Source organism: Urocitellus parryii, chromosome 8 (genome assembly GCF_045843805.1).
Source record: "Urocitellus parryii isolate mUroPar1 chromosome 8, mUroPar1.hap1, whole genome shotgun sequence".
Taxonomy (NCBI): domain Eukaryota; kingdom Metazoa; phylum Chordata; class Mammalia; order Rodentia; family Sciuridae; genus Urocitellus; species Urocitellus parryii.
Window position 1 is genome coordinate 22421900 of NC_135538.1, and position 14768 is coordinate 22436667.

General features: G+C 39.9%; 1 protein-coding gene and 1 pseudogene across 4 annotated transcripts in view; both read right to left on the reverse strand.

Annotated features, from left to right (window-relative positions):
- The window catches only part of Aig1 (androgen induced 1), a 237753-nt gene that overhangs the window by 150440 nt on the left and 72545 nt on the right, over positions 1 to 14768 (reverse strand). For all 4 annotated transcript variants that reach the window (XM_077801682.1, XM_026397622.2, XM_077801681.1 and 1 more), the window contains one exon: positions 1116 to 1217. In XM_077801682.1, the coding sequence (XP_077657808.1) occupies positions 1116 to 1217 (102 nt within the window). The remainder of the gene's footprint in view (positions 1 to 1115; positions 1218 to 14768) is intronic.
- LOC113189015 (small ribosomal subunit protein uS2 pseudogene) overlaps positions 13583 to 14768 on the reverse strand; it is a 1643-nt pseudogene continuing 457 nt past the window's right edge.

The window sequence follows — 14768 nt, forward strand, 5'->3', positions numbered from 1 at the left end:
GGCAGTTAGATGAGCTAGAGTGTACCAGGGGCACCTGGGGCAGGATGCCAAAGCACGGAACTCTGAAAAGGCTTTTCACCTCTGAGAAGAGTAAAATGTTGAAAAGAGGCAGAGTAACACTATTGGGCACCTTAGATGGCTAAGTTGAACCCATAAGAGCAGCTTATGTTGTTTGAAATTAGCTCAGATACCAAGGTAATGTGTCAACAGTGTGGCTCCAATTGATCGCAAAGAAAATTTCAGTTCCCTGACATGTGCCACTTTCGATGGGCTGGCCTAAGAAAGGTTGGCTCCAGGGCCCTCAGTATGCTAGTGTTTGTCAGTACACACCACTTTTCTTAAAAAGTACTGAAATTGGAGGCAGAAGGGAAACAGTTATTTTAGATCTAGGACTCATGATTTCTAGCTCTTCATTCCCCTGTAATTTCTGTGATGGGTTGCCCTTTTCAAGAGGAACTCCCTGGGACCTATTCTAAAAATTGCTGTAACTAAAATACATGTTTCATAGCTAATAACCCAAAAGTACTCCATTCCAGAAGCAGAAAAGGAGGGTGACACAAAATATCTCTGCAGAAAATACGTCTTCAAATTTTGTAAAGTGGTGTGCAAACATTTCAAAGTAATCTATTGGAAACGAGTGAAGGGAACACCACAGCTAGAGCATCAGAAAGATGCACAGAAAGAAATAGCCCAGGGCCAACAAGCCAGGAAGGGCAGGACTTGATGAAGCAAAGAAGCTCCTGCCTGGACACCTCCAGGGGCCGACAACGATTCTCCCAGGGAAATAACAGTCTTGCTGTTCTTCTGGGGGCAACTGTCCATGCACAACAGTTGCTTCTAGCACAATCCCTGGGTTGTGAGGTGGAGTTGGAGCAGAGGACTGATGATTGTGTAGGTGGAAATCAATCTACTCCATAGTCCAGACAATGACTCAATTCCATGACGGAACATTTTTAAATTTACATGTGGTATTCTCCTCTAATGATAATCTCTCATTATTATTTTCTGAGATTTGATGGCTAGTTAAGTCAATGCCATGGAAAGTCTAAGATAGAATATAGTTCTAGAACAGATTCTGTTCGGTCAAAGGAAGCCAGTTGTCTTAATCTACTCACCATTCCGTGATTCAACCACCCTGGGATAAAATTATCAAGCAACTTTGGGTATATCATCTCTCTGTCACAGGCATAGATGGTCCAGAACACTGATACGACGAACTGAAAAGGAAAAGAAATATTTTATTTTGAGTTCATTAACTGTCTACAACATACAGTCTGTTGATTATCTGTTGTTAAAAGAACCCAACAGAATTTGAAACTGATGCTAAAAGTCAGAGAATAAACCAGCTCATGGCTGTAAACATGGTTCAGTTAGTGGTGACAGTTGGGGTGCCTCCTCTCTCTTAGGACTCCCAACTGTGTTCTCTAAGGCAGAGCAAGTGGGAGAGGAAAGAGGCCTGTCGTCAGGAGCAGCACCATTTCAGGGCTAACTGAGCTGGTATGATTCCTCTCAAGAGGGTTTAAAAGTTCGCTGGTGGTTTTCTCGGATCCCATTCCCCACTTTACAGAGCTAGCACACATTCAAGAAGCTGTAGCCTTCGTCCCTTTTCCTTGAACCCATCATGTGGTTTAAATTAATCTTCACCTTCTCAAGTTTCCATTCCACCACTAACAGCACTGAAACCGCTGCTTATAAAATGTCCCAAAGTCACATTTCCAGCAAATGTATTAATTTATACAGCCTCAGCAAGGGCTTTAGCTGTGCTGAAAAGCAGGGTATGTGGAGGGTAAAGGAAGATTCCGGGTTCTCTTGGAATAACTAAGAAGTTCATCTGCGTTTCAGAAGTTTGTTTTGGCCCATTAGCAACATAATCATTGAAAGAGAGTAGAATACTAGATTTATGTTTTTACTATTCTTTGAACTAATAGGGAGAAAAAAAATTCAGATAAAATAAAGAAATAAGTGGCCCATGGTCTTAACCTTCAGCATAGAATTTAAAAGAAAAAGTACATGCTTTTATAAATGTCAAAAAATAGAGTAAAAAATAGGAAAAGGGAGATGGTCTAGAAGCATCACGGTGTTTATATAATGTTCTCAAAATAAAAAAGATACTTCAAAATGAAAATAATGCAGCATGAATATTAAACAAAAGTTTTTATTTCATTTTCTAGTTATTAATGCTCTCACATTTTATTAATACAAACAATAAATATTATAGTGCCATTTTTAATAAAACACTTTGTTACACCTGATGCTCAGACTAGCACTCAGAAGAGTCCCAAAGTTTTCCCACTGTGAGTTATGATATGGGTAGTCTTAGCCAGGACACACACACACAAAAAAATCACCTTTCACATTTAAGTGGGACATTCATTATTTTATAAAATATAATGGATGATCATTAATTCAATAGGCAATAGTACCAACCTAAGTGTCCTTCAATAGATGAATGGATAAAGAGAATATGGTATATACATATATTCAATGGAATATTACTCAGCTTTATAGAAGAATGAAATTGTGGCATTTGTCACTAAATTGATGGAGTTGGAGAATATCATGCTAAGCAAAATAAGCCAATCCCACAAAACCAAAGGCCGAATATTTTTTCTACTATGTGAATGCACTAGGGAAGAACAGAGTTACCTTAGATTAGATAGAGGGGAGATAAGGGAGGGGAGGGGAGGGGAAGTGGGAAAGGAAGAATAGTAGAATAAAACAGACATTATTACTTTGTGCGTGTGTGTGTGTGTGTGTGTGTGTGTGTGTATGACTGCTTGACCAATGTGTTTCTACAACATGTACAATCAGAAAAAGTAGAAATTATACTCCATCTAGGGGGTATAATATATCAAAATGCATAAATGCATTCTACTATCATGTATAACTAATTAAAAGAAATTAAAAACGTTTTTTAAAACAGTCAACTGCATATTAATTACATTGCTTTAATACCAGATTGGATCCCTATCTTGCTTTTTTTCACTGTAATTTATAAATGCACAAGATTTTTTTAAAAAGAAAAAAATCTATTGTTTGCTTAATGCTAACTACCATAACTTTTCAAGTACAATGAATAGTTTTGAATTATCCATAATTTAGAATTATTTACTTCAGATTTCATATATACTGAGTATCCATGCTGACTGCATTCGTAAGGTACATATTTGATAGTTACTTCAAGTGTTTATCACATTACCTCTCAGTATTATCTCCTTATAGCAGGCTGGAACACAAATTATTATATTTTTTCCTTTCAACAAATAGAGAAATTAAGGTTTTTCTTTTCACTTTAGTAACATTTGTTTGTGTGTAAGGATTCATATATCATAAATGGAATGGAACCTCACTATAACTTCAATGATTTTAATCCCGCTAATTTGGGTGCTAATGTAGACAGAATCTACTGTGCACTTAGTTTATTTCTATTTTGTGAAGAAAGGATTTATTAAGGAACTACACACACATACACACACACACACATAGGCATGTGACAATTAATTGTAAAGCATGTAAATTTTTTTTTCCTTGAATGACCTTGCAGTTGGTGATCTGAATACTTTGGTGAAGTCTGGATTACCAGAGATCAAGGTGGTGTAAGGACAGACAGAGTCAGTGGAGTCAGGGATCCCAGTCACAGTAGGCAAGGGGAAAGAGGCCTTTAGCAGGGGATAAAGTAAAGCAGGCACAATTTAAAACAAACAAACAAAAAAAAAAACAGGAGATCTGGACAATATTTAGAGTGGCTAAGATCAGAGTCAAAGGAGAGAGGAAGTTAGGGAATTATCCACAAGCAATACCCAGAAGAAAGGGATTAGGACCAAGTACTCTTTCCTCTTTAAAGTGAGATGAAGCACTTTTGCTGCCAGTTGGAAATATGCTGAGCACAGACTGAAAATGATCTGGAGCACTACTGTGGATAATGTGCTAGGAAGCCAGTAAGATATTTAAAGAAAGACTGTCAAGGATCAGGATACTACATCTGAGGTTAATGGGATGGTTTTGTAGAGGAACCAACAGAATACTGTCCAGAGCTATCGTAAGATATTTTAAAAAGTGGATTTAGAAAGAGGATCCTGGGAATTTCCCAGTGCTGTGAACTGGGTAACTCTCATAGACAGAAGGTCTGAAATGAGGATGCTATAAAATCAGAAAGAACACCTTTCAGTGACTGAGCAGTGTTTCTAAGCTGTTACTTTGGAAGGAGTAGTTCCCAATGACATACATCAATCACCTTCTATTGAAACACAGTGGGCATTCAACTAATGATAGTCCTTCCTATTTTTACTCTCCTCTTGTTGTATAGATTTGGCAAATCTGAGTGAAATCAATCCATCAGGGCTGATTTCATGCCTTAATGCCAGGGTGTTCTACTAGGTTCTATAGAGGTTCTACCCTTAGACTTGGACCCAGGCTTTATAGCCTGGCTCCTCACAGTATGAATCAACAGCTCCCATGTCACCTGAAAGTTTGTTCCTATATGCAGAAGACCAGTTCTCACTCTGTTAGGTTCTGATCCTAAATTTTAATAAGATCCTGAGGTCATCCATGTGCACATAAAAGTTTGAGATATCTTGCTTAGTGAGGCCCTTCCAGCCACCTTGTGCCTCCTGCCTTCCCATGGAATGAGGAGATCCCAGATCTGGAGGCCTCTTTACCCAGAGACTACATTCCTCCCTTCTAGGCCACACCCAGGTAACCATGACTCTGGAATTCCCTCCCCAAACACACACAAGTATGACTCACGGTGCCTCCTCCTCTGGTTATGAACCCAGGGTGGACTTTGTAATAAATGTGTATTTACCTTGATCTGAAATGGGGTTAAGACATGTCTGTTTCTTTAGGCTAAGCACCAAAGTTTCATGTTTAGTCCGGGTATTCACACATAACCACAAAGCCATGCAGTCCTGCAGAGCCATTGGTGGAAAACCCTTCACCTCTGCTATATAATATCACCCACTCATGAAACAAAATTCCATCCTGGTCAGTCCCCTCCTCCACACAAAGCCAGGAGATTATACTGGCCTTGCAGCAGAGCAGGGCAGAATCCTGGAGCCATGTCACAATCCTGATCACACAGGCTCCCACTCTGTTCTTTCTACAATTGTTTTGACTGTTTTAAGTCCTTTGCAGTTCCAAAGTTCCATTTAACTTTCAGAATCTCAGCTTGTTAGTTTCTACAAATATCCTGCTAGAATTCTCACTGTGACTGTTTGAGAACTGACATCTTCACATGGAGTCTTCCAACCCATGCACACAATTTACTTCTCAATTTATTGAGGCCTCCTTTTAATTTCTCTCAGCGATGTTTGTAGTTTTCAGTGTACAGATATTCACATATTTTGTGGAATCCATCCCTAAGTATTTTATGTTTTGTGAGGTTATTGTACAACATATTACATTTTTGACATTCTTTGTTGCTAGTCTATAAAAATACAGCATGTTTTTGAATATTGTCATTGTTTCTTTACTTTGGCTAAATTCACTTGGTAGTTCTAGTAGCTATTTTGGGTTTTCATTTCTACATAATAAGCAAATAAGAACAGTTTTCCTTCATTTCTTACAATTTCTATGTCTTTTACTTTCTTTCCCTTTTAATTGTGCTACCTAAGATCTTTGACACAATGTTGGATACAGTGATCTAGAATGAGCCTCCTTGCCTTCTTCCCTAGTGTAGGGAAACTATTCAGTCTTTCAACATTGAAGTTTGGTATTAGTTGCATAGTCTTCTTTGGTACCTCTTATCAAGTTGAGAAGACCTCTTCTGTTGTCAATTTACTTGGGAGATACATCTATACATACACACACACACACATACACACACACACACACACTTTTATCATAAGTACTATATTTTTTCAGATAGTTTTATTGCCTACCTTGAGATGATCATATACTTTTTCTTCCTAACTGTTAATATGAAGAATCATATCAACTTATTCTGCATGTTAAGACAACCTTTCATCCTCGATCATCACGATGTATTATAATTTATGTATGTATGCTGCTGAATTTGATTTGCTATTTTGTTAAGGATATTTTTTATCCTCTATTCATGAAGTATACTAATCTATAATTTTCTTTTCTCATGATGTCTTCATCCAATTTTGGAAACAGGAAATTGCTAACCTCAAAAAGCAAGCCAAAAGTGTTTTCTCTCTTTTCTGAAGGACTTTGTGCAAAACCAGTATTTTTTTTTCTTATCCAAGTGATAGACATCTCTAGTAAATCTCCCACAACTTTTCTTATAGGCAAATTTAATTATGAAGTAATTTTCTTTGATGAAATAGGACTATTGAAGCTTTTTAATTGTTCTTAATTGATTTTAGTAATCTTCATCTTTTGTGGAATTCCTCCATTTTATCAAAGTTTTCTTTTTTTGCTATTTTTGTTTTATTTTTGGTTTTGGTGCTGGGGAAGGACCCAGGGCCTTGTGCATGCTAAGGAAAATAACTGTGTTTCTCGAATACTGGGTTGAATCTCCAGCTCTCATCTAAGTGTTTGAATCTATAAAGTTGTTCTTAATATTTCACTGTGGAAATTGGAAAATGCTATCAATCAGGAATGTTTCCCCTGGAGAACCAGGTGTTCTTTACCAGCACAACACTGTTGGGAGCTATTTTCTGTTCACCTCCAGTGGCCATTCATGGCATCCCTAAAGCACCATGGGGTCACTGCTCAACACTGGAATTTCAGCCAATACTTCAACCTGTATCATGAAGGAATTAAAAAGGTCATTCAAAGTGAAGTGATTTCCAAGGAAGTGTGAGTCACCTTTCTGGGGATGAGACTAGAAGGACAGGAGGCACAGCTAACTGAGTTAGGTCTCATAAACATTTTTTTTTCTTTTTTTTACATATAAACACAGAACAGATGGTAGTTTCTTGGCTTCCTACGCTGATATCCTCTTAATAGTATGGTCATCAGCAAACCCAAAATAAGTTTGAACTCTACTACCAGGGCATGAATATGAAACAGAAATAGTTTCACGTGAACAGGCTAAGTGATACTGGAACGTTCTGACACTGTAAAGAAGTTGCTTCTCTGGCCAGGATGAATGGCCAGCTATGCCCCATGGCGCACCTGCTGCTTCTTGGCTTCCAGGACCAGAATACTGTATTTGAACAAAGAACAGAAGGAACACAGTTACTTTCCAGTCCTTCAGGTTTCAAGAAACAGTACTTGAGTGACAGCTAACATCAATGCCCCATCCACACCCCTAGAATGATTGGAAACTAATGCCAAACAACAAAAACTCTGGACACATAGTTTGCCTCTTTTTAAAAGCAGTTTCTCATATGATAGATGACAGAAGCCTAAACTTCAGCTTTAGCACACTTCTAAGAAACTTTCCTGATTATGTTTTTTTTCTTTAATTTAGAAAAGCCAATTAAAATGTAAAGGATGTTGTAGAGGAATACTCATTTATAAGGGCCAAGTTGCATGATGTCAGACATCCAAAGAGAGAAGGAGAGGGAAGAAAAATAAATATATCTTTAAAAACTTTAGCTTCAGCATTCAGATATGATTCTATGAAATTGCTTTCCCTTTTGCTATTTTGGCACTCAAATAATCAAACACTCATAGGAAAAACATTCAAATTTGGGGTGGAGAGCTGTCACCTTGTTTCGGGGGTTTCTTTCTCATGTTTGTTCTTTCCACATGTGTGCTGTGGCTCTGAGGCCATCTTTAGAGATGCCTCCAATCGCGAATCCTCTTTCCAAACAGGTAGCACAAGCATGGGAATGCTGTGTGTGTGTGACCTGCTCTGTTCTGATGGCCCTTTTGCAAAGTGAATGTCTCACTTTGCTGTGACCCTTATCCTGTCACCTTCATATTGGGGAGATTTTGAGTCCCTACAATGTCTCCTCCTGGCTTCTCTCCCTCAACAACACTCTCAAATTTAGAAATGCAGAGTAAAGCACAGGACTCTCTAAAATGTCAGGGTTTTTGTTCCAGAGTACAGCAAGATTCTAGAACTGCTTTCTAGAAATGTGATGTGGAATTCCACTCCTTATAATTATGACTCTGTTATATTTTTTATGCTATGCATTTTGCCCAAATTACCTTAAAACCAGCATCTCCATGAAAAGAGTTTCTAAAGCACATGTTGATGTTATTCCTTTTTTCCCCCCAACTTTCAGTTACCACCTTTTTGGTAGAGCTATAATTTATCCATATTTATCTACAGTTAGGTCCTTAATTATCTCCACTGACTAAGTCATGTGAGAATAAAAACCCAACTCCTACAAGGGTCCATATGGTTTGGTTCCTGCTTTCCTCTCCAACCTCAGCTTGTGCTCCCTAAACTCCAACTGGCAATTTGACTGTTCCTAAAAATTACTAAGCTCTTTCCTGCTTCAAGGCCATAGCCTTTCCTACTGCCTATGCCAGGAATGCTATTCCCCCATTTTCACGTGGCAGGATTCTCTGTTCCTCTGGATCTATCTTCTGCAGGAGAGCCCTCATAGATCACTTGACTGTGTTGCTATTTCCTATCATAGACCTTGATAGAAAAGAGGCTGTTTCTGTTATTATTATTGTGCAATTGCTCATTGTCTGGCTCCTCTAGGAGAAGTGAATTGTCAGAGAACAGGGACTCATGCATCTTGTTAGTTGCATATTCCCGACTGCCTGGCACACAGCATGTATGTGATACAAATTTGTAGGATAAATGAATAGAGACATTGCTGCTCCCCTTGTGGGCCAGACTCCCCATCTCCCATAGGAGCAAGTGTCTCGTTACTCCTTCAATTTTCTTCTATTGACCTAGAATTTCTCCTTCATGTTGTCCCCAAGTGTGTAAGGAAGAGAAAGCCTCCTTTCCTGGCCACTTTCACACTTCAGTCCTTCTCAGATCTCTATCAGATACTCCCTCTTCCCCTGTGAAAGTCTTCCGCCATTCTGCAGTAATACCCTGGACTTCCAGATCAAGCTGGAAGACAAAAAAATATAAGGAGAATAAGAAACAGAAATATAAGTGATGAATGTGAGAAATACTCATAATCCAAACATCACTCTTTAGAAAGGCTGCCTGCCAGGGGCTCAGAAAATTGACAAAGGACTGGGGAAGACTCTCTGAGGAAGAAACAAGATCCTACTGCTCCCTGGCTGAGTGAGCAGAACAGAGAGCTCTTCAAGGTGGCACTCCCTGGGGACATTCAGTGACCCTTGCTGGGAACATGATGGCTTGACATGCAGGACGACTAGGAGGTGCTCTGATCCCTGTATAGCTTAAAGGTGTGGAAACGGGCCAACGTGTCATCTCTGTGAGAGCAAGGGTGAACAGATCAGTGCAAACAAACCTAAACACACAGCCCTGTGAAACCAAGCACCTGACGAAACCAAGCACACGTCACTCATACAAAAGGGCCATAACAACATAAGTCAGGGAGAGAGGAATGAGCTGAGTGCAGAAAGGAGCCATCTCCACAGCAGGATGCTGGTGGGAAATAGATGGAAATTAAGCTGCCCTCGCTCAGTTCCAGAGGTGTCTCCACTTCTGTCCTTTCAGAAAGCACTAGAGCAAGAAGAACAAACCCACTGACAGATGAGCAATCACAGGACAAGAAATAGTATCAGAGACACTCCCCCCACACAGACCTAAAGAAGAATGTGACAAAAAAGGCAAATGAACAATACAAACCAAAAAATAACTCCAATACAGGTATACTTTATGATCAAATAATTCTCCATTGAAGAAAAGAGGTCAAAGAAGAAAAAATAAACCTGAAGAGAAGACAGTGCTTTCAAGAAGCCGGCAAAAGTGAGTGGAAAGGATTTAATAAAGAAATAAAAGGTAAAAGGTAAAACCTAAAGTCATGTTAGAAGCAGGAAAAGAAAAGTGACCTCTGGTGAAGACAGTTGGGGTTGAGTTTTCTGCAGGACTGTGGACTGCATACACTGAAAACCCAGCCTGCTGCGAAACACTAGGTGCTAAATAAATTACCACACATACACTTTCAAATGTACTGCTGAACACACAAGAAAGGAAGGCACATCATTAGGAGCCAAAAAAAAGAAAAAGAAAAAGAAAAGAAAAGTTGGGGGAAAACAGAACAGTAGAAAACACAGGATCTGGGACGGGACCGCCTGGGAGGCAAATTCCAGTACCAGAACCAGCATTCTGTGGAAAGAGGTAGACCAGAAGGCCTGCTTACACATAGTCTAGGGAAGAACAGGAAACAGAATTTGGGGCCATATTACAAAGGGATTTTGATTTTATCCTGCAAATAAAAGATGGTAGAGTGGCACGAACTTGGGGGGTCTGACCAACAGAAGGGCTGTATCTTCAGTGAAAGAAGAGTCTGGAAAAAGCACTCTCGGTCAGGTTTAAGAAATTGTTTTCTATTCCTAATTACTAAGATATTTTAATTTTGCTTGAAAACTTTTAATTTCATAGAATTTTTTTCTGCATTGAGAAAATCAGTTTTCCTCATTTATCTTCATATTAATGAAAGCTAAAAGTGGTAACTAAGCAAGGTCTATAAAGTTGAAAATAAATTTTATATCAATTCCAAGTTTCCTTTAGTGGATCCTGCAGTACCTCTCTGGGACCTCCTTCTGGGGCTGATGGACCCATCCCTCACCATTCGGATTATAAATTGCTGGCAGTTCTGCTACAAGCCTCACTGGGAACTGCCCTCAACCCTAGGCAACTGCTTTGTCCAAGGTCACGCTCCCTCCTCCAGGGCAGTCCAAATCCAAGGACTGATGCAAGGATACAAAGACCCAGTCTTGTTGCCTCAATTGAGGACAACTCTGAAGGGCCAGCCCAGCTCTAGAGCCCTCAGAATACCTGTGTGACCACTGCAGTGTGGGTCAGCCTCCACACTTGCCCCAGTGATGTCTTCCTTACTTCCTAACAGGTTCATCTAGTGTTCCATCCTTCTGCATGATTCTACATCTGCTCTGGTTTGAATATGGTTTGTCCCTCTCATCATCCAAATTCACACAAGAATTTCATCCATAAATTTTATGTTCATTGAATTAAGAAGCTGGAACCAATTATGATGTTTAGAGGTGGTACCTCTGAGGAGCAGTTAGGTTTAGATAAAGTCACTAGGGTGGAGCCCCCACCACCAAGTCCTGGGGGCTTTATAAGAGGAGAGCATAGACACACGTAAACACGCACTCTCTGTCTTTTGCCATGTGACACTCTATGTTACCTCGTGACTCTCACAGTGAGTAAGCCATAACCAGATAAAGTCCTTGGACCTTATACCTCCATAATTATGGGCCAGAATAAACATTTTTTTCTTTATAAAGGAGCCTGCCTCAGTTTATAGTAACAAAAACCAGACTGATTCACCATCTCAGAGCCTGTTCACAGAGATCCCAGTCTAAGACAATGCTGTTCATGTGGAAGTGCAACAGACAGATGTTTTTAAGCATGAAAACATTTGCAATAAAGAACCATGAAGAATAAAAATTCCTTGTAAAAGAAATCCAAAAATAAAAATAATTTACAATCCCAGCCTGCAGAGATAATCAGTGTCAAAAAGGAGGGTTATATCTTTCCATGCATGTAAAATGTGTTCCACACATTATTGTATGAAATTGGGTCATACTACACCCATTCTTCTGCAATTACTTTGACTCTAAAATATTTATAGAGATATTCTATTTTTCTTAGGTGCTCCATAGAATCCCACTATATGATTGTGCACCATAACTCACTTAAGCACTCACTCACTCACTCACTCACTCATGGTGTGTGCCTTCTTTCCAATTTTTAAAATTTCTAATAATGCTGTTATGGGTGGGTTAGTGCACTTTTTTTAAATAGTTGAATGAATCAGATTTTATTTATATAAATGTTGATTTCAATTCTCATGTGGTATTAGAAGCAAAGTTAATTTAGTAACGGTTTGTAGGTTTGTTCTCTGGTATTTAAAAGACAATAGTCCTTAGTGCACCTTTTTGAGTACCTCAGAGGAATATATTACTAGGAGGGGTCCGAGGTCCCACTGCCTGTTGAGTCTCCTTTCATAATGGCTCCTCTGGGATTCTCTGTGCCCAGCATCCACTTCCTCTACTCCCATTCCAAGCTGTACCGTGCCTACCCTGGACTACTGCAGCAGCCTCTTGGCTAGGCTCAGTGGCTTCAGTTTTCTTTTAACTTTGTCTAAGATTTATCTTGGCTTCAGAATTAACTCTGAAGAACTTTTCAGCTAAAAACCTCCAATGGCTGCTCATTATTTGCAAGATAAAATCAAAATCCCTTTGTAATATGGCCCCAAATTCTGTTTCCTGTTCCTTCTCTAGACTATATGTAACTCTGAGCTCAAACTCATCACAAGCTTCCAAGTACCCATTTCTTTGTATATAACTGCAGCTTACAATGTCTTATTTTTTTTTCTTTTTGCAAAATCTAAGCCCCATTAACTGTTACTTTCATTGTGCAGCTGACTTCCTCTCTACAATTTTCTTGTCACAAGGACCTGCTAGCTCATCCAAGCCACTTGAGGGTCCCTTTACCCTCTAGGCTCCACATGTGTTGCCTACAATGTCTCCCCCAACTCACCTGCTCACCTTGACCATACAGGTGAGAGTTCAATGTGGTATCCTCCAGGAAACCTCCCCTGTGTGGCCCTAGCTGGCCCCTTTTCTTTACACATGCTCTAGTAGCACATTAAATTTTTCCTTCATAACACCAAGTATAATTAGACGAAACAACTGACTACATAATTACTAATTACTAATTTTTCTTCACAAGGAATATAAACTCCGTGATTGCAAAAACCCACCTTATCTCCTTTCTGTTCCATTTTCAAGCAGGCTACTCACCAGAAGCTGAAAAACAATAGAGACTGTTCCTATGTTTCCTTTACCCAGCTTTCCTACACATTCATGTAAGGTGGCACCACCTTACATAGCTATGGTCCATTTTCAAAACCAAAAAAATGGGCACTGATATAATACTATTAACTAAACTACAGATCATGTTCTGATTTCACTAGTTTTTAAATGCACTCACTTTTTCGGGGGAGGAAGAAACTGACTGCACAGTGAGATTTTATCAGATACATTTGGGTACCCAGGGCCATGAAGAATATACAGAGGATACCATTACCACAAGGAAACTCCCCATCTGCCCCAGTGCAGTCCCAAGTTCCCCTCCATCCATAACCTCTGGCAACAGTTGATTTTTCTCCATCCATGCAATTTAGTCATTTTGAGAACATCATACAAATGTAGCTTTTCTCAGTGATTTATTAAACCTGGCTTACATTTGTTTAGTCTCTAATATATATGGGCCAGAGACTTTACGAGGAAGATCCTCCCTGAGAATCACAACTACCTTGAGGTAGTTCCTCAATAATAGCTACTATTATTTTTCTGGTATTACACATGAAGAAACTTAGCTTTAGAGAATTTAAATTGTTTTTCAGTGTCCGAAAGTTAATGTAGTCAAGCAGAATGTGAAGCCAGATTGTAGGACAACAGGATCGAAGCTTTTAACCTCTTTAAAAATTTTTGCACATAGGGGGTACTAGATACTTTAAAATTTTTTTTTAGAAACTGGTGTTTATTTTCCGTAGCTTTTCCCATTATGCTTAATAAATGTCTGCAGAAAAGCTCAACACCACTCAGTGGGAGCTGCAGCCCAGTCTTAAGTGGCTGGCTGGGTATTCCAGCCTTCAGTAGGCACTGGTGGCTAGGCACAGAGAGCACCTTTGTACCTTCAGAACAGTCTGCAACCTCAGGCTGAGCAGCAGTGAACTCAGGAGCTGGAGCAGTCCATCCACCCTGAAATTCCTCCCTGATCACAGCTTTTTCAGCAGCAGCCTGTTCTTCCTTTTCAGTCTCTCCAGGATATCCGCAGAAATAGAGCTCAGGTATGACCTCCCATGGGAGTTCCCTGGAAATGGTGCCACGCATACACAGAACTTCTCGGGCCAGCATCCACATCAGACCCACAGAATGAGCTTCCCTGTTGTTGCTCAGAATGGCAATGTCCACGTAGCACAGGGGAAAGTCTGTGTTACACAGAGCCATGGTAGACAGATTGACACAAGATGCTTCTATAAGAGGCTGGTGGTCAGCCCTGGGATCAGTAACCACCAGAAGACATGGCTCCCGGAAGGCTGCCTGGATCTGGCTAATGAAGGTTCCAGGAGTGAAGCAGCCAGCAAAAGGAATGGCTCCAGTGGCAGCAGCAAACTTCAGCACAGCCCACTGGCCAGTATTCCTAGAGGATATGACATGGACATCAGTAGGGTTTTCGATGGCAATAATGGCACGAGCTGCCAGAAGATGCTAATCCCAGGTCCTCTTCAGATTTATGATTAACATGCCATCACATTTTCTTTTGTAGATATATTGTTCCATCTGGAAATCAAGGTTGGTGCCACCTAAGTGGGTTCTTGTTGCAAGGAATTTGAGGATATCCTCCTTTGTCTGCAGCACGTCAAGGGCTCCAGACACTGTGAAAGTTTCCCTTTAAGTTACAACAGGAATCAAGAACAATGGACTGCTCTTGGGTAGTGGTGGTGGGGGGGTGTTACTAGATATTTTTGAATGGATTAATAATTAGGTGAGTGAATAAATTAAATGCCAGAGACTATTTCACAGCTGATTTGTGGGCCCATGGAAAAGCTTGCATTAAGTAGCAATGTTAACAATTTTTATTGGGGCTGGGGATATGGCTCAAGCGGTAGCGCGCTCGCCTGGCATGCGTGCGGCCCGGGGTTCGATCCTCAGCACCACATACCAACAAAGATGTTGTGTCCGCCAAGAACTAAAAAATAAATATTAAAAAAATT